This window comes from Corylus avellana, chromosome 2 (genome assembly GCF_965113065.1).
Source record: "Corylus avellana chromosome 2, dhCorAvel1.hap1.2, whole genome shotgun sequence".
In the NCBI taxonomy this organism is placed as follows: Eukaryota; Viridiplantae; Streptophyta; class Magnoliopsida; order Fagales; family Betulaceae; genus Corylus; species Corylus avellana.
In genome coordinates, this window is record NC_142491.1 from 23,174,565 (window position 1) to 23,193,422 (window position 18,858).

The 18,858-nt window shown below is 35.2% G+C and overlaps 2 protein-coding genes across 3 annotated transcripts; one reads left to right on the forward strand and one right to left on the reverse strand.

Annotated features, from left to right (window-relative positions):
- Nucleotides 1–1,773: 1,773 nt before the first annotated feature.
- COBL6 (COBRA-like protein 6 precursor) lies at nucleotides 1,774–5,871 on the forward strand. The gene is made up of 6 exons (XM_059578172.2): nucleotides 1,774–2,025; nucleotides 2,138–2,217; nucleotides 3,882–4,338; nucleotides 4,839–4,992; nucleotides 5,235–5,512; nucleotides 5,594–5,871. Exons 1-6 carry the CDS (start codon nucleotides 1,935–1,937, stop codon nucleotides 5,869–5,871), a joined length of 1,338 nt encoding a protein of 445 aa, XP_059434155.2. The 5' UTR covers nucleotides 1,774–1,934.
- A 2,898-nt stretch (nucleotides 5,872–8,769) lies between these two features.
- LOC132181594 (basic-leucine zipper (bZIP) transcription factor family protein) lies at nucleotides 8,770–17,928 on the reverse strand. 2 transcript variants are annotated; one of them, XM_088513349.1, is made up of 5 exons: nucleotides 17,760–17,928; nucleotides 16,518–17,239; nucleotides 11,948–12,023; nucleotides 11,714–11,840; nucleotides 8,770–9,463 (listed from the first exon to the last, which is right to left on the reverse strand). In XM_088513349.1, the coding sequence occupies exons 2-5, from the start codon at nucleotides 17,234–17,236 to the stop codon at nucleotides 9,273–9,275; spliced, it is 1,113 nt and encodes a 370-aa protein (XP_088369475.1). In that variant the 5' UTR covers nucleotides 17,237–17,239; nucleotides 17,760–17,928; the 3' UTR covers nucleotides 8,770–9,272. The 2 variants fall into 2 exon arrangements, with proteins under 2 accessions (XP_088369475.1, XP_059450829.2); XM_059594846.2 differs by having other exon boundaries at nucleotides 16,518–17,256.
- Nucleotides 17,929–18,858: the final 930 nt, after the last annotated feature.

Genomic DNA, 18,858 nt, shown 5'->3' on the forward strand with positions numbered 1-18,858 from the left:
TAAAGTAAGAAAAACAAAAAAAAAGTTTTTCAAAAAAAGTTTCAATTTTAAGTTTTTTTTTTTTTTTTCGATATTACGTTTTGACTATTTTTAGAGTAAGAAATATTTTAAAATTTTTTTAGAGTAAGAAATAATTGTTCTTAAAAAAGATGTGATTTAGAAAAAAAAAAAAAAAAGAAAAAAAAAAGAAAAAAAAGAAAAGAAGAAGATATGATTTAGATATGCATTTCAAAAAACTTTGTCCTTAATTGACTAAAGATAAGTCAAGACATCGACCATATTTATTATAGAATGACTAGTTCAATTTTGTTGTTAACTATCAGTGTATGTCGTCAACTAAGAGAATACATGCATTTACTTATATTTATTTTCATGAGACCTAGCGAATTCCTTCACATTACTAGTAGTGTGATGTAATGGTAGTGCTAATAAAGTCTTGATGTTTTAACAAGTCCAATCCAAAGATTAATTGACACTATCATGTTAGCAAAATGAAATAGCGAGGAGATAAAAGTGTGGTTTTTAACAATATTTCAGTTACCACCTTCGCCCTTTGCATTCCATAACATGATCAATCTCCATGGAGAAGAAAACGGGGGTCTTAGAATGAAGGACAAAAATCTTTTCTATTTTAAATGAAATTGATAGTATCAATTTTTAGCTAATATTTAAAGTTTGTGTATCTAACAGTGTACGTAAAGTCAATGTTGACATGTCTTTTAAAAATTTTAAATAATATGACATATATACATTGTTCGATGTACAAACTTTAAATCCTAACAATTAAATAGATACTATCAGTTTCAAATGAAGTGTAGAGGATTCTAGTGAATTGATTAAACGATGAAGAAATATTACAAACAGTCTCATTCCTACTCCCACTCCCACATTCCCAAATGTGATACTAAAATTACTATTAGATTTTGAATTCATTATTATTAAATTTTAGATTTAATGATAATTTTTAACAGCACATTAGAAAGTATGCATCTAAAAATATAGAAGGGCAAGTGCTCTAACATTTATCAAAAAGATGAGATAGGGCATTGGCAGACAATTATGAAATATATATATATGGACACATGTCGCAATTCTAAGCACTTTCTACGTCTAAACTCCCCTTTTATATATATATATATATATATATATATATATATATATATGATTAACCATTAGAGTCATTCCCACTGGCTTGCTCCGACAAGCTCTTATCCTATTTTTTTTTTTTTTTTTTTGCACGCACTTTAAATTGTTATCTCGGCCAGGCAGTCAACCATTCAAATTAAAAAGCAAACCCAAGTCTTAAGGTTGAATTGCATAATATAATAGGGTGAATAAATTGCAAACACAAACACAAAAAAAAAAATATATATATATATATATTTGTTAGGTGTTTCAGTTATATTGTGTATTTGTACGATAAGGTGACGTGTCAATCAACTATTGGATACTGCAAAATGTGGAGTTTACATACGGACCGCATAGTAGGGACACTAAAAAAACACAAACAAACAGAACTGCATGAAAGCTTGAATAAATTAAAATAAATAAAAAAAGGGAGAGAGTGAAGGACTCAAACGGCCCAAATGCCGCGGATCACAGAAGGCGTGATCTTTGAACGTGGAAAAACTCGAAAAATTGAAGTCACATACGTAATTCTAATCCCACCCCAATTTGGTATATCCCATAACAACATTAATTGTAATTTATTTATTTATTTCCTTACTTTCTTTGTTTTTGTTTTAGAGAGAGAGAGAGAGAGGAAGAGTGATATTTGACAAACACCCCACACACCCTGCGTTACTTCAGGTTTTGTTCATTCATTTTCCTCTTTCTTTCTTTCCAGTGCTGATTCGAACAAACCCCCCATACACAAACAGCTCAGATTTTCTAAAGATGTCACCTTTTTATGATTTGATTTTTGGATTTTGGAAATGAACCCATTTTTGTTTGTTTATCGAAGGCCAATGGGTTTGCTCTTGATTTTCATCTTCTTCTTTGCTATCACCACAATCTCACCTTCTTGTAAGTACCTTTTTTCTTTTTATATTATTAATTTAATGGCTTCTTTATTTTATTTCAATTATTTTTTTTTTCCTTTCCTTGATATTTTGGGGTCTATTTGGTTGATATGCAGATGGGTACGACCCATTGGATCCTCATGCAAATATAACCATTACATGGGATCTCATGATCGATAATGGAAATACATATGATGTAAGTTCTTCAATTATTCTTATTTTTATGCCACTTCTCTGAAACGCTCTGGGTTTTGATGATTTAAACAATCCGAAGAGTAGCCTCTAATTAGACCACACTGTCCCATTTTCCCATACCAACGTTATTTTTAAATTAATTAAAATAAACAAAATTTAAAATTTTTTAAAAAAATCTAAATTCTCTTTCTTGTCTTTTTTTATTTATCTTTTGTTTATAAATTTTTATTATTTTTCATGTGAACGCTGTTGGCCTTTACAACGTTTGTGCTTTTTTAAGGAAGACAGTGTACTTCTTGGCTTGTCTTTTCATCTGCCTGGAAGCGATTGGCTAGGGCTAGGTAAAGGGTAATATAACTTTGCAGTGCAACGTGGCATGGTTTGAATGGTTAGAGTAGAAATCTCAATTACCACATTGCCCCCAAAAATTCAACACGGTTAATCCCATAAAATGCAAATTATGATTCTCTTTCTATTACTTGTTGAATATTTATATGTGCTGGATTAATGAATTGATAGAGTTTTTGATTTTCTTTACTCCGACATATATTGTTTGATTTTAGATACATATTGTTTGAAAATTTCATCAAACAATTTTTAAAAGAAAACTTACATCTTTGGAATAGTCTTCATTTACTAAAAATTGTAAAGTGATACCGAATCAAGGGTATGTTTGGGTTTGTGATCTCAAAAATTACAATTTGAAAACGCAATTTTAAAAAAGACAAAAACATTTAATAAAATTGCAATTTAGTCTTTAAAACAGTCCGTTTTTTAAAACTCGCCTCCTTGCGATTTGAAAGCACATATTTTTCCAACTTTTTAAATCGCAATTTTTAAAAAATTCACCCCCAAACGATACATTTTATGCAATTTGATTTAAAATTGCGTCTTTAGTCTATGAAATTGCAATGTCAAACTCACTCCAAGAGTAACAGGGCCATTTAATACCATTTTTTGTGTGGCAGAGTTATTGAATTTATGACCTTATGGCATATCATTCATTATAATCAGGGCCAATGCAACTCTTCACCATTAAATTTAAGAAGATCACTGGGTAACTTTTTGGCTGCTTGTATGCAAGTTGATTTGTAGCATCATAGCTTTTTCATTAGTGGATCAAACCCCATCTTTCATTTTTAATCTACCTAATAATTTTTACCCAAATTCTCATTTCAAACAATTAGCATGGACATGAAATATTCAATGTCTAAAACAGAATATCTTTATAAGTTACTCAACTCTTTTCCTTTATATCCAATGAGTTACTTGAACTTAGTGGCTTAGATTAAATGACATCACCTCCTCCTCAAGTAAAGGGTGGTGATTTCAGGTCATGGATTCAATCTCATAACAATGTGAGTTGTGTATTTAGTAACCAAAATAATAATTAAAAAAAATAAAAAATAAAAAGGAGAAAAACTTGATTGGTCTGTTGTTGTCTTAGCTTTTACTTGATGTTCCATTTTGTAATATTTTTTGTTTTCTGAGAGGTTAAGCAGTATTTGAAATCATACATCCTAAGTAGAAATTACTTTATATTCTCTCTCTCTCTCTCTCTCTCTCTCAAGCAAATGCTAAAACCTAGCTTGCAGCAACAAAGTTCACCAACATAATCATGCATTTTGGCTGAGATGTCAGCTTATTTAGTTTCTATATTTATAGGTAAGAGTATCACTTCACAATTTCCAACTATTCCGACATATAGAGCAGCCTGGTTGGAAATTGAGTTGGACATGGAAAGGTGATGAGGCAATATGGGAGATATGGGGAGCAGAGGCCACCCAGCAAGGGAACTGCTCTAGAATCAGGGGTCCAGTGCTTCCTCATTGTTGTGAGAAGCAGCCAGTGATTGTTGATCTCATGCCAGGAGCACAATATAACAAGCAGGTTGCAAATTGTTGCAAGGGAGGGGTGCTAACCTCCATGACACAAGATCATAGCATGTATGTTGCTGCTCTTCGGATGAATGTTAACAAAGCTTCTGGTAACAATACATCAGATGGCTTCATGCCAGTAAATTTCAATCTTGGTCTTCCTGGTTATACCTGTGGAGACCCATTTCAGGTTCCCCCAAGCAAGTTCAAAGAGGATGGAAGCCGTCGATGGACACAAGCTCTTGGTAATTATTTAAGTTTCTAGATACTTTTCTTGTGCTAAGCCTTTTCATTGACTTTGGTGAGAGACTGAGAGTGATCATTTTGATAAGTAGCAATGTACTTGGGATCTGTTGGTTTCTGATTGCAAAGTGTAAGAATTCTGTTGATTGGATTCTTAATCTCTCAGAAAAACATTGGATTTCTGAACCTAGTAGAAGACAATGTAGAACACCTTTCTGTAGTGTTGTAACTGGCAATCTTAAGTGGTTCATCTTTCCTAAAGGATACAGGCTGTCCCTAAATAGAAGACTCTTCTTCCACCACACCCAACCACACCCCCCCCCCCCCCCCCCCCCCCCCCCCCCCCTCTTTAGTAATTGTAAAACTTCAGTCTAAGAAATCATTAACACAAATGAAGGCTTACCAAGAAAATTAATTTCTGGTGGATATTCTCACAGATTATATTGTATGGTTTAATGATTGTTTACTTTATTCATGACATATTTGAGCGGGTTTATGGCAGATACTTGGAATGTAACCTGTATTTACTCGCAATTTCGAGCATCACCTACGCCGAAATGTTGTGTTTCCTTGTCTGCATTCTACAATAATACCATTGTTCCTTGCCCCCAGTGCAGCTGTAATTGCCAAGAACTGGCTGGAGCAAAATGTGTAAAGTAAACCCTATTTGCTCTTTCTAATATTTCGCATTCCAATTTCCAATAGTTCTTTTCTCCTTTTTGAAGTTCTAGTAGTTCCCTTATGGATTTGGACCTGGAAGAAACTTCAGTGACAATCTGAAGTTTCATTTCTTTTAGTTGCTGCTTCCAAGCACCTCACTATTCCTATGTCTTATATATTACTTCCTTTTTTTCCTCATTTTCAAGGCATCTGTTCCATTCTGTCCTAAAAATTGCAGGTCTGCTAAAGCTCTTCCTCTGTTAGAGCTACCACATGCCAATGAAGAAGAAGAACAACCTTTGGTGAGGTGTTCTCAGCACATGTGCCCTATAAAGGTGCATTGGCATGTGAAACAAAGTTACAGAGAATATTGGAGGGTCAAGATCACAATCACAAATCTAAATTTTGTCAAAAACTATTCCAAGTGGAACTTGGTGGTACTCCACCCCAACTTCAGAAATGTCACTCAAGTTTTCAGCTTCAACTACCAGCCCCTAAGCCCTTATGGAAACATCAGTAAGTTAAACCAAAAAATGTCAAGTTAAGATTTAATGGGACTATTCTTCTGTTACTAAGCTTTTCAATGTATTTTCTCAGATGATACAGGAATGTTTTGGGGGATTCCATACTACAATGAGATGTTACTTCAATCGGGACCGAGCGGAAATGTACAAAGCGAGATGCTACTGCACAAAGATCCAGGTATCTTCACATTTAGAGAAGGATGGAGTTTCCCAAGAAGAATTTCGTTTAATGGAGATGAATGTGTCATGCCCCCTCCAGATCAATACCCTAGGCTCCCCAACAGTGGTCATAGTGCCACAGCAAGGCCTTTGATTCTTCTCTTGTTGTTATTGCTTGTAGTAGTATTTTGAGCAGAAAGTGTCTGCATTAGAGATTAGAACTCATGATTATAAATACAATACTCATTTATTAGTGTATTTGCTCATAATTTAAAAACAAATAATTGAGATCATGTAGACAAATTGTATAATTTATTGTAAAAACAAGGAAAAACTAGGCAAAAGTAGACAATAGTGACAAGACACAGACATTTGGGCTGATATTGAAGACTAAAACAACAGATTCCGAGAGTTAGTTGGTTATTATATATGCAACTGGATTTCTGAATTCACCAACATCCACTTTGTGGGAATTATTGTAGACAGTTCCTGACATTGTAGCTGCTGTCTTAGATGGGTTTATTAGGTTGGTAATCTTGGAAAAAATAAAAAAATAAATAAAAAATAAATAAAACAGAAAAAGTGGTCAATTATAGGATGTTGGTTGGATGCCCCAGCAAGTATATAAAACAGAAGAAAAATTTAGAAAATTATAGATCAGGTCTAACAAATAGAGAATGTTGCTGCATTTTGCAGGGCTGCTTACAAACATGAAATATATATATATATATATATATATATATATATATATACTAGAATCTAATAAAAATTCTATATTTTGTCCATAAAAGTCTATGCGGCAAGATGCCACATCTTCTTTTTGTTGTCTTTTTCCCTCCACAAAAATTATGATGTGACATTTTGCCACATGAACTTTTATGGGCAAAATGTGGAGTTTTTATTATATTTTAGTATTTCTTTTTTTTTTTTTTCTTTTTGTTTTTTCATTTTCTCTACAGTAGTATTTATATATGGAAAAACACAAGTTCTTAAGCCATACAAGTGTAGAGTTTCATAACCAAACATAGAACAATTACCTACAGGGATGGAACTACCCCTAGCTTTGGCGGCACTAACCCCCAAAATTTTTAAATATTTCAAAAAAAATTAAAAAAGAAAATCCTCTAAATTTTTTTTCTTTTTTAATTTTTTTAATTTTTAATTTTTAATTTTTCTATCCCTCATCTAAAGTTTTGGTTCCGCCCCTGGCTATGGTAGGGTTATGCATATTACATATCAATAAATGTTGTGAGCAATAGTTTCAAACATTACACAATACATCAATTGTAATTCATAGTCAAACATCTCGGAAGTCTTAATTTAAGAAAAGAAAAAAGGGTGGAACTTAAGATAAGCAGGTTGGAAAACCTAAGCTGCCATCCTTTGCCTTTCACTCGTTAGGCTTCCACCCACAAGGCTCGATGATCCAAATATCAACGGCTTGTGTCTGTGGTCATGTGTTGGGATCCATTGCATAAAAATTAAAAAATATTTTACACGATGGAAAAGCAAATAAATTTCAAGAACTTTTGATCTTCAAGAGAAACATTAGTTGAGGATAATGCCCGATGGATGACATATAGGGGAGGAAGGAGGAGCTCTTCCTTCCTTCCATACATTTTTTATTTTTATTTTTTATGACAAGGAACCCCTTCAAGGTAGGACTACTTCGTTAACTTACCTCTGTCGAGTAAATTTCTGACTTGGATCAGGTAATACTCTAACTTTGCCGGTGAACTAGCCTCAAAAAATTATTTGCACCCAAAAAAATTCAAACCTTAGACTTGATGGAAATACCACCAAGACCAAGGCCCTTACCACTTGAGTCAACCCCTTAGGGATCCGTTCTTCCATAAACTTACAAGGAAGGGAAGGCTCTCACTTGGGAGAAGGAAAATTTCTCAAAGGGGGGAGGGAAGGGAGACCTCTTTCCAGAAAATAGATTGAGAAGCATGTTAGTCTTGAGCTCATTTATTAAGCTGAGTTACTTAACACAAAATTATAAAGTTTAAAACCTTATATGAACCAAAATTGTATTCTAACCGGAGAGATGAGGTTAAAATCTCCAATGGCTACCAATTTGCTCTTTGGAAAAACTAGGGCTTAATAATCTCATTCTTAACACCCTATAACCCTCTCCTTATTCGATTAAAAAAAAAAAAAAATCCCTCAAGACTGAAATAGGAAAAAGGTAAAGTAGTGTTGTGTTGTTGTGTTGTTAGAGATAATCAAACATGTCAACTCCCAATGCCTTCTTCCTTTGAATATCCAATTCCAACTCAACCCACATCCCATCAGCTTTCTTACTTGTCATTTCCAATCCACAACCTGCCAAATCTCTCTTGTAAACAACCTCATTCAAGCCACTTCTTTATGTTCCATTTCTTGCACGTCCATCTCCATATTCACCCTCAAAGTTACCTAAATCCAAAATACACATGGAAACGCTTGAAAAAAAAGAAGTAACTTTCCAATATTTCAACCGCTGACCCGATTTTGATGCCGACTTGCACGAGTCAATATCGGATCTGCTTCCAATGGTAGACAGAGGCAAGGTCGGATATGGACTCAGTTTTTCAGCAAAAATCAAATTCGATCTTAAATGGTATTTAAAATTTTTGACATAACTCTAACTTTGAGATTTTATTTTTATTTTTTAATTAGTATATACCACACAAACATCCAACAAATATTCTATAAAATTAACTTGACAAGGTCTAATAACCCTTTGATCATTTATAAATCAGCCAGTAAAGAGTTTTTTTGGATATTAAATACCTCTCAGCAACTAAATCTAATATAGTGAATGTCATCCAACATTGCATTAAGTATATGCCTTTCTTTATGCTTGGGAAAAGGAAATTTGTTATCTGTTCAAGCAACAATATTATTTCTTTCCCACCAACGCCCTTAACCTCAAATCATTCATCCTAGTAGTTTTGTTGCATCTGCCTAACACCCTCTTTGTTATGCACATTCTTTTTTGTTATAATAAATAATTTTGTGATGGGGGAGTGCCAAAGTGAAAGAAAAAGTAGACAACCTGCCCAATCAGCATTCAACTAAGTCAACTTTCTCACCATACTGGAATAAAACCCAAAAACAACAACCATGGATTTCATTAGAAGCATTTTACAAGTAAACATTATCTTTACCCTACTGCGTTACAAGTAATGCACATCCAGTCCTAAAGATGTTTGCACTAGGGTGAATTCTGCAACAGTTAAATGGGCAAAAAAATATGGAGCATACAACAACTTTAATGGATTGATTATTTCTCTGCAGCATACAGGACGGGGCGGACCGATACCTCGAATCTGTTTTGAGTTACCACCTCCGATAAGTCACCTGCTAGAAATCGAATAATTTTCCAGCAACGACTACCAGGTGCACATGAAGATATCAACTTAATAAACAGAAATGGGAATGAAATGGCTACAAATCAAAATGCACAAAGCTGGCAAGAGGGCACCAAGACCGGAGGTGCTCGGCTTTATCGCGTACATGGGGAAAAACAAATTTGGTTACAGACATGGCAGTGCCGATTGATGAAATGAAGGCACAGAAAACACAGCTCCGGACAGATCACAGATCTAAATGCGAAGTGGACCAGTCACTGGGTCACGGCCTGAATTGGCATCCTTGTGTTTCAAAGAGAGGTTAGCCAATTGGGAATCTAGGTCTCTGCTGTTAGTGCGTCGATGGCTAGAAGATGGCTGCTGTTGCTGTTGCTGATACACGGCTCGTAGCCTCCCAATCTCCCTCTCCAATACTTCTTGCTCCACTGAACATGGCCAACCATATTTTAGTCTCTTTCCATAATAATGGAATGTATATATGTATATAACTTTTTGCTGTCCATGACATAGCAGATCAGTGATATCATTCTGGATTTATTTTGGTCTTTTTAATCTTTGAATTGCCTTCTAATGTGAATCAATACCCTGTTGGTGTGTTAGTACAACATTTACCCAGAAAATGTAAGAAAGATCAAATGCATCCATAAGGAGATCTATGCTCCCAAGGACTGCTTGTTTTGTGGATCATTTTCAGGAACAGAATCTATTTATCCATGGTTTCAGAATACAAATTATAACCAGTAAAAAGCAGCATAACATGTCTGCTAAATTCTTGAAAACAGGAATAAAAGCAAACGACCTGGTTGCCAAATGCAGTGTAACACGTCCACTACATTTGGCAAGTTATCTAATCAGTAAAAAGTAGAATGGCATGAATAGAATGAAACATCATAACCAAGCAAAAAGTGTGCTAAAAGCTTTTCTTGAGAAGAGAAGCAAGTCATTCCCACAGCAGTTTAGTCATGACCTACCTCACAACCAAGCAGCAAACACTTCTGAAAAATGAATTTTTGTCTTATCTAATGAAAAATATGGTACATATTCTTTTACAAGTAGCATATAAAGATAATCATTACCCAGCTAAAAATTCACCTTCAGATCAGATGGAAAGTTACTGTTAAATCATTATCTTTTGCATATTTTGTTTAATAATCCGTCTTATTCTGTTTGTAGCTAAACCCATCACCATTTCATCACCAGACATAAGAAATTCTTCCTTAATTCCTAGGCATAGAGCAACATTTACATTCATTATCTAAAAAGTATATGTTAAGCATATAGCTAGCTTTCCTCCTGAGCCAGGATCATACAGAATGACATGACTAGGTGAAGTAGCAATAAATCTTCAGTCTATGAGTTTCAAGAGCGCAAAACGGCTATTATTGTTTGAGTGTGGACCTTCATACATTTATACATGAGTTGGGCTTAGGCTACTCCACCTAATAGCTAAACTTTCTAGTTGGATGTTCTAAGATGATATCAGAGCCCAATGCCAGCCCCATTTGTATTTATTTGTGTCAGTATAAGAATGACTAGGATTATCATATGGACAAGAAAATGGAACATTCAGCTTTTATCCTAATTTAGCATTGAGATGTTAATGAAACCTTCAATTTAAAAAGATTGCCAGCCAGCTCAATGAGAAAATTTTTGGAAAGTGCAACCATGTGGCTTACTCCTGAGTTCTGACAATGTCCTACCACCTTGCCCAAATTAAAAATAGGCGTAACTGTCACCATTAAAAAATTCCGACATGTTTTCTTACTCCTTTAAAGTCAATTCAATGTTGTTCCTCGTCAGCCTCTTTTTCGGTTTCTAATCATCCTCAAACTGCACTTACACATCAAGTCCAAATGTAGTTTGGTTCATATCTCCTCTAACTATGAATTTTACATTTCCGCTTAAAAATGTAAGGTTATGAAAAGAGTTTTTTGAAAAAGTGAAAATTGTGAAGTGTTTTCTGTGAAGGGGTTGCCCCTGGAGTCCATAGAAGAAAATTTGTCTCGTAAACTGAAATGTGTTTCTGGAAAGCACAAACAGAGAAGTGTTTTCAAAATACAAAAGAAACAATTCCAAAGAAGCAAAAAAAAAAAAAAAAAAAAAAAAAAGCGCAATTGCTGGAGTTTGACTCCAAGGGTGGTGGCTGCCACCCCTTCATTGGAGGGAGGAAGTGGAGTCCACATACCCCTCTCTGTGGGAGGGGCGAACCATCACCGATGAAGGGGTGTGGATGAGAGCCTCCACTTGTTAAATTTTATTTAATAAGTAACAAAGCCAGTCTCCACACCTGAAGAAATGAGCACCTGCTTTCAAAACATTCCTATATGAACATGTGGGAAGTTTCCTAAAAAGTGTCTTGTATTTTGTTTTTCAAAAATAGTGTTTTGTGTTTTAAAAAGTTGTGGTTTATTTTAAAAATTGAGTTAGAAAAGTACTTTTCAGAGTTTGAAAAGTGCAAAGAGTTTTCAGAAGTTTTGCCAAACGGGCATTAAAGGGGTGTAACACTAGTACAAAGGAAGAATACAAGCAAAAGCACTAAAGAAAGAAATATGACAAGAAGAAAGCACAAAAATGGGAAATAATTTCAAGCAATTAAAACTGATATAAGTACCATAGTGACAAATGAGGCAGATAAATGATGGAATAGTAAGACCTTAATTACGACAAAAACTTACAGTATTTGATAAGCTGCTCCTGAGCTAAATTTTCTAAACGTTGCTTAAGGGCTTTGTTTTCCATGCTGAGAATAAGATTCTGCTGGTTGAGAAATTCAAGTTCAGCTGAAACTTCAGACCCTTCTACCTGTGAAGTAACACAGAAATAACAATTGATCTTTAGTACAGCATAAAACCCACTTATCTAACACCAAATCAATCTTATGAAGTATTCCAAGCTCTGTCAATACTTGCCTGTAAAACTTGTACATTCCTTTCTAACTCAGCTATATATTGAAGCTTCCGCACCCGTGAACGTTGAGCGAATTGCCTGCACCAAATAGCATTTCAAATTTAATGATATAAACCCCTTCCAGAATACAGCAACATTTCCTTCTCTTTTGCATGTTTTTTATTCCATAGGTACCAATTTCATTGTTAAAAAGATCATTAAAATTACCAAATGAACACAAATCAAAGCCGTAACAACCAATTAAATTGGTTATTAACAAAAGAAACATCAAGTAGTAGCCTGAAACCTCAAACAAAAACTAGTTGCAAATCCCAAATTAAGCAAAGTTGCCATGCAGGAACTATGAATATGAATACCAAGCACCACCAAGGTATTGGAGTATGGTCCAATCAATGCTCCCAGTAGTACAAATAGGAGTGGGCATAAACCGCCCAAACCCACTAAACCGGCCCAGTCCAAACTGACCTGCCCCAAAAAATGCGGATATGGCTTTTATATTATTATTGCGCACAGACCTGATTTCCTTTAACCGCATGAATCGGGCTGGTTTGTGGAATTGGATTTTGAGAAAACGCATGGACCCAACCCGTCCTGCCCCTAAAAACATTGTCATATAAATTTAACTTTTTCCACCAAGAAACCCTAACTTAATTTCTGATTCTCTTCGTCTCTCCTGCGCATTTGCTTTTGGCAGTGTGTTGTAAGCTTGACAGGTGGATTGTCTTTCTTCTCAAACACTTGTTCTGGATCGTGGGATTCTTATTTCTCTACTTTGGGCTACGTTTGTCTAGTCTTGGTTATTGAGTTACAGGTTGGCTTGGATTGCAGTTTCAAACCTTTGTATCAATTTACTATATTGGCTCTTGAGTGGGTATAAGTTCTAAAAAGAAATTTAGGAAAACGGCCATGGACATGGAGAGAGGCTTCACAATGGTGGGCAAGCGAGGACGATTTGTGCATAGGGCGAAGGATGCAGATCAATATGGAAGGCCGCTTTCGAGGTGGTATCGCCAGGTACTGTACCTGCCTTCCTCTTACGTCGGTTAAATACCTGACCCCAACCCGATTCCGCCCAGATCCATTATAGCCAACAGCCAGCAGAAACAATTTTGAAATCTCAAGTATTGAAACTTGGAATTTCAAACTTCGGGGGTTGGAAATCGGAATACCCAAAATTCCGACCCGGTCTGACTCGTGCCCAGCCCCAAGTACAAACACTATGTCGGTGTATGGATACAGAGTTTCAACCAACAAAATTGTCATCTCTCTCTTTCCTTTTTCTACTAAGCTGGTGGGTGTTTTGAGGGTTTTGGGTTTGATGGTTTTGAGGGTTTACGGGTTGTGCGGGTTTTTGCTTTTGGGTTTTTCTTTGCTTCCCCTTTTTTTTTTTTTTTCCTTTTTGGTGTCTATTATAGCCGACAGCCAGCAGAAACAATTTTGAAATCTTGGGTATTGAAACTTGGATTTCAAACTTCGGGGGTCGGAAATCAGAATACCCAAAATTCTGACCTGGTCCGACTCGTTCCTAGCCCCAAGTACAAACACTATGTCGATGTATGGATACAGAGTTTCAACCAACAAAATTGTCACCTCTCTCTTTCCTTTTTCTAATAAGCTGTTGGGTGTTTTGAGGGTTTTGAGGGTTTAGGGGGTTTTGTGGGTTTTTGCTTTGGGTTTTTCTTTGCTTCCCTCTTTTTTTTTTTTTTTTTTTTTTTTTTTTTGGGTGTCCGTTATAGCTGACAGCCAGCAGAAACAATTTTGAAATCTTGGGTATTGAAACTTGGATTTCAAACATCGGGGGTCGGAAATCGGAATACCCAAAATTCTGACCTGGTCTGACTCGTTCCCAGCCCCAAGTACAAACACTATGTCGCTATATGGATACAGAGTTTCAACCAACAAAATTGTCATCTCTCTCTTTCCTCTTTCTACAAAGCTGTTAGGTGTTTTGAGGGTTTTGGGTTTGAGGGTTTTGTGGGTTTTTCTTTGCTTCCGTTTTTTTCTTTTTGGTGTCCTTTTGTATACTTTCTGTGTACCTAGGGCCACCTTACGCTTTTTAATATATGCTTGATTATCTATCAAAACAAAAAAAAAAAAAATCTTCCACTAAGATATAAAATTTTCTAAGAATAAGCGCACAAAGCAAATATACTACATCCTCTTAGATTACAGCTGAAAAGATCAATAAAATCTAAAAGTTGCAACGTGAACAGACTAAAAGCGTGCAGCCAGTCAAATAATGAGCAAAGAAAAACATTTCTCAACAAGTTCCTGTTCAGCTCCGTGCCTTTAAAAGTATGGTTATTCTTCTCTTGCCTAGTTGTCCACATATGCATTACCCAATCCAGCCCAGGTGAAGACAAAGCTAATGCTATAATTATCTTACCAAGCAAAATGTAATAGGAGATTGTCTACTGTCCCACCACAATCCTTCCAGGTGCAACATTTGTCCACAATAACTTTTCCCTTTTGTTCTTTTTTTTCTTTTTCTTTTTCAATTTTAAAAATCTTGCCTGAATAAGCTGTCCAGCCAAAACATGCTATCTTCATGGTACCTTTGCACACAAGGTATTCTTCTGTTGAATTCAACCATTAAAAACCTTCTACGAGCCTCACAGAATGAACTACCCTCAAAACTTGCTTTCTTAGAAAGCCTCCAACATAAACAATCTTCACCTCCACATGATAGAAGTCTAGAGTACAATAAATCTGAAAAGCATCAACTGACTTTGGCTCCAATCTTGCAAAGGTCTCACGAATCCAATATCCCACCATCAAGTTCCTTCACCATACATCCCCAAATGCGATATGACTGACTCCAAAACTCAATCCTTTGACACCTCGTACACCAAATATCGTACAAGTACCAAACATTCCTACCATCCCTAATTTTAACAAATACATAGAGAGAAAGATTCTCACACATCCTGAATGCTCTTCCACAAATTCAGCCCATGGGTTCACCTCTTCTAAAGTCCACTTAGAGCATGTTTGTGATTGCATTGAGAAATAGAGCTTTTAAAGTTAAAAAAGAGCTTTTTAGAAAAAGCTTCATTTTTAAGTTTTTTCCAAAAGTGCTTTTTGGCCCTTTCTAGAGTAAAAAATTCAAACAAGTATTTTTGGAGTTTTTAACCAAACATACCAGTTTTTTGTTTGGCACAGCTTTTTAGGTACCAAAAGTACCTTTTAAGCTTCCTAATGCAATCACAAATAGGCCCTTAATCTGGGATTCTCCATATCTAACCAATAATAAAAACCAGCCTCCAAAAATGATGATGTCCCTCCGCAACAACCATATTGATCTCCCCAGCAACTCTTGGTAATAAAAAAAAAAAAACTACCAGAATCTCTTGTTGGACCCTTTTCCATCTCATTGCTACTTGATTTGATAAACCCAACTCAGTTTCACTGTGTTTTCCATTTTAGCTTTAAAAATGAAACATAGAACTGCAAAACATTTCAAAAAAAAAATAATTGTTACACTTTTTTATGCATCTTGACCTGTTTTCCTGTAAAAATATACAATCCAGCTCTAGTGACTTAGACAATTTCTATTATGATCATACTTAAATACATGTATTACCTATATCACTCAAGCACTATTCCATTGTTTGGAAAAGGATTTCTAGCAGTATCAATATACGACTACTTTAGACATTGCTATACTGGTGTTTCCATACCTTATGGTGTCCAAGTCCTGTAACAGTATATATTCTACAAGGGTATAGAGTTGGAGACTCGGAGAAAACATTGACCTTTTGGTTAGTAAAGAAAACAAGGGTAGAACAAAACTTTGCACACTGCATCCTATCAAGGAGGGTAAGTCAGATCTTTTATTCACCTCCAATCAGAAAGAATTCTTTGGTCATCCATTATTTTCAAACTAATAAATCATAATGATGTAAGTCTCTCCTCGGTCCTCACAAGTTGTTTTTGATGATTACTCCCAGAACAAGCTAAGATACGAAAGAGCAAAGGGGTTGTCCTAGTCCAGTTCTCTTTACTTTTTTCACCCTTCCATTTGTTCTTCCTTCACAATGGGTTATACAAGCAAGCATACCTACTTTGCTTTAGGCCTTAGTTAATCATGTAAAAAAAAAACAGACAGCTAGCAAAGTAGAAAGAAAACATCTAATCTACCTAAAATAATCTGAAGAACGCAAAACAAAAGATAGCAGACTTTTTTCTGGAAGTACTAAATTATTTACACCTTTCATCCATTGTATACAACACAGAACACAAATCCATCAATTTTTTTCCACAATAAAAGCAACATTTAAATTATAATTCTGAACAACATTAACTACATTCCAGATGCAGTAAATACAATACAACAAGCTTTCAAGAATAATAAAAAAATATATATAAGTTAAGAATAATAATTTTTAAAATAAAAAGATTAAAGTATGGTACATCCTTGACATGCCTATTATTCAAAGAAAAATATATGCAACAGGAAAAAAGCAGTTAGCGTCAAAGCGACTACCAGTGTCAGTTCTATATATTAACAGTAGTATCAAGTAATTCAAATATTTATTTAGATATAAAAGATCAGCTAAATTGGCTACATACTGTTTAGCCCGTTTCGTATCCGTCTCAGAAGCAGAAGGCTTAGCATGAGAGCCATCCCTTCTTTCAGAAGAAGCTTTGGGCTCTTGTGGACTGGTTTCAACTTGATCCTGCTTTTCTCTTACTGTAGATGGAACCACATCAGTTTCTTGTAGTGAACATGATGATCCTGAACTCTGATGAACAGTACTATCCCTGACAGGACGGCTGCTTGGGTTAGTCACAGCATTTAAAGATGATTCCCATGCCCTATTCTTCTGCTTTGCCAGGTTGGTGTCTGCATAGAATGAAGTGTGCTGCACATCTTTGTGCTGATCAAAGTCTTGAGATCCCCAAGAAGACGCAGAAATCAAAGTTTTACATATGTACTCATCCTGAGCTGTGTAATCTAAGTTAGAAACATTTCCTACATCTATATAAGCAAAGGAATCACTCGATGAGCGCCTATGACCTCCTCTGCGTACAGGTGTTTCCGGTTCGTTAAGGAGATCATCAAGCCAAGAAGGTTGCTCCTCTATGAGAAAGCTCTCAGAGGAAGTTCGCTGGTGGTGTGCATTTCCCGCTCTAGGCTTCTGAACAACTTTGGATCCAATTGCAGGATTTGGGACAAAATCGGCATACGGTGGGGAAACACTAGGAAATGGACTTTTAGGAGGAAGCAGAGCATGCTTACCGGAGTACATCCAATTTCTCACGTTTGATGACCCCTTGGAATTTGCCATGGCCTAAGCACAACCAATCCCTATCAAATAATATGTCATTAAATGACAGAAAATAAGGATAAATATAACAGCCGGAAAGTAATATCAGAAAATCATTTGGCAATTAGGATCTTCAGTCCACAAAGAGAATTAGAACAACTAAAAGGCCCAATTCTCTGTTCGGCAGACAAGAAAGCTAGGGAATGCGAACATTATATCCTTAGCTAAACAAATTAATTGAGCCAGGCTCAGTTAAGTTAAGGTTTTGGCTTGCTTTCTCAGTTCCCAAACAATCAAAAATCCAAGATTCAAGATTTTCATGTTTTTTCAACCAGAACATAGATATAAAAATACACAAATCATACAGCTCCGAAGCAGCAAATTAGTGATTCAACCAAACGAAATGTCGCAATGTATGAGATTAGAAAACAAGCAAAAAATAACTGGAGCTGATTTAACGAATTGTAAACAGAAATGGAAACAGATTCGATTTTCGGGAGCAAAAACCGAATGCGTTTTTATTTTTCAACAAACGAAAGCATACCTCTGAAATGAAGAATGGAGATCTCGAAACGAAAAGGCTACAAGGTTTGTGAGAATGAAATCGGAGCAAGCTTTCTCTCTCCTAGGGTTTGTTCTTCGTTTCCCCCCTTTGTAACAAGCTCTTCCCCTCTCTCTCTCTAGTTTCTCTCTCCTCTCGATGAACTGTGAGGGTTGAGTTACAAGCTGGAATAGATAAAACGTAATTTAAAAATTAATATAAAATGTAAAAACAGGAACTATTTGTTATTTCACAGTTTCACCCCCCACTCATCTCTCATTTATCATTCATACCACACTCTACTTTTCTTCCATTTTCAAGTATTTGTTTTGTTTGGTTATAAAAATTAGCATTTTAAAATGTATTTAATAAAAAAAATCTAATTTTTAAAATACATTTAACCATTTAATAAAATTATCATTTGAATTTTAAAATTTTTCCTTTTTTTTAAATGTTTCATATTATTTGCGATTTGAAAATGTAAATATTTTCAATTTTTAAACCGTCATATTTTCACCTACATACTCTTAAATAAGTCATTTTTTGTAATTTTATTTAAAAATGCATGCTTGGCCTAAGATATATATATATATATATATATATATATATATATTGACATGTCCACATAAGAAGGGGATGAGGGATTCGAACTAGTGACCTCCGCTTCATGAGGCATGATCCACAGCCAATTGAACTACTCCTTGAGATGCGGAGCAATCACTAATTAGGCTTGGCTTAAGAAATTGCGCCGTCATGATAGACAATGTAATGACTTATCATTTAGAATTACTAGAGATATGATGAGTAAGCTCAGTTACTTATGGCAAAAAAAAAAAAAAAAAATCATATTTAGCTCTTAAATTTTCATCAAATTTCGATTTAGTCATTGAATTTTAATGTCAAGAACATGGTCCTTAAATTTTGTTCAAATTTAAAATAAGTGTCTCTATCAATTTTACTATCAAAGTTAACGATTATCATAGGCCACATATGCTACATTTAACACGTTCATATAAGTTACCCAATGCAATGCGACATCAACAAGTGCAAGCAAGTCATTTATAAAATTTATAAATAAAATAGGGGAGAAAATAATAATAAA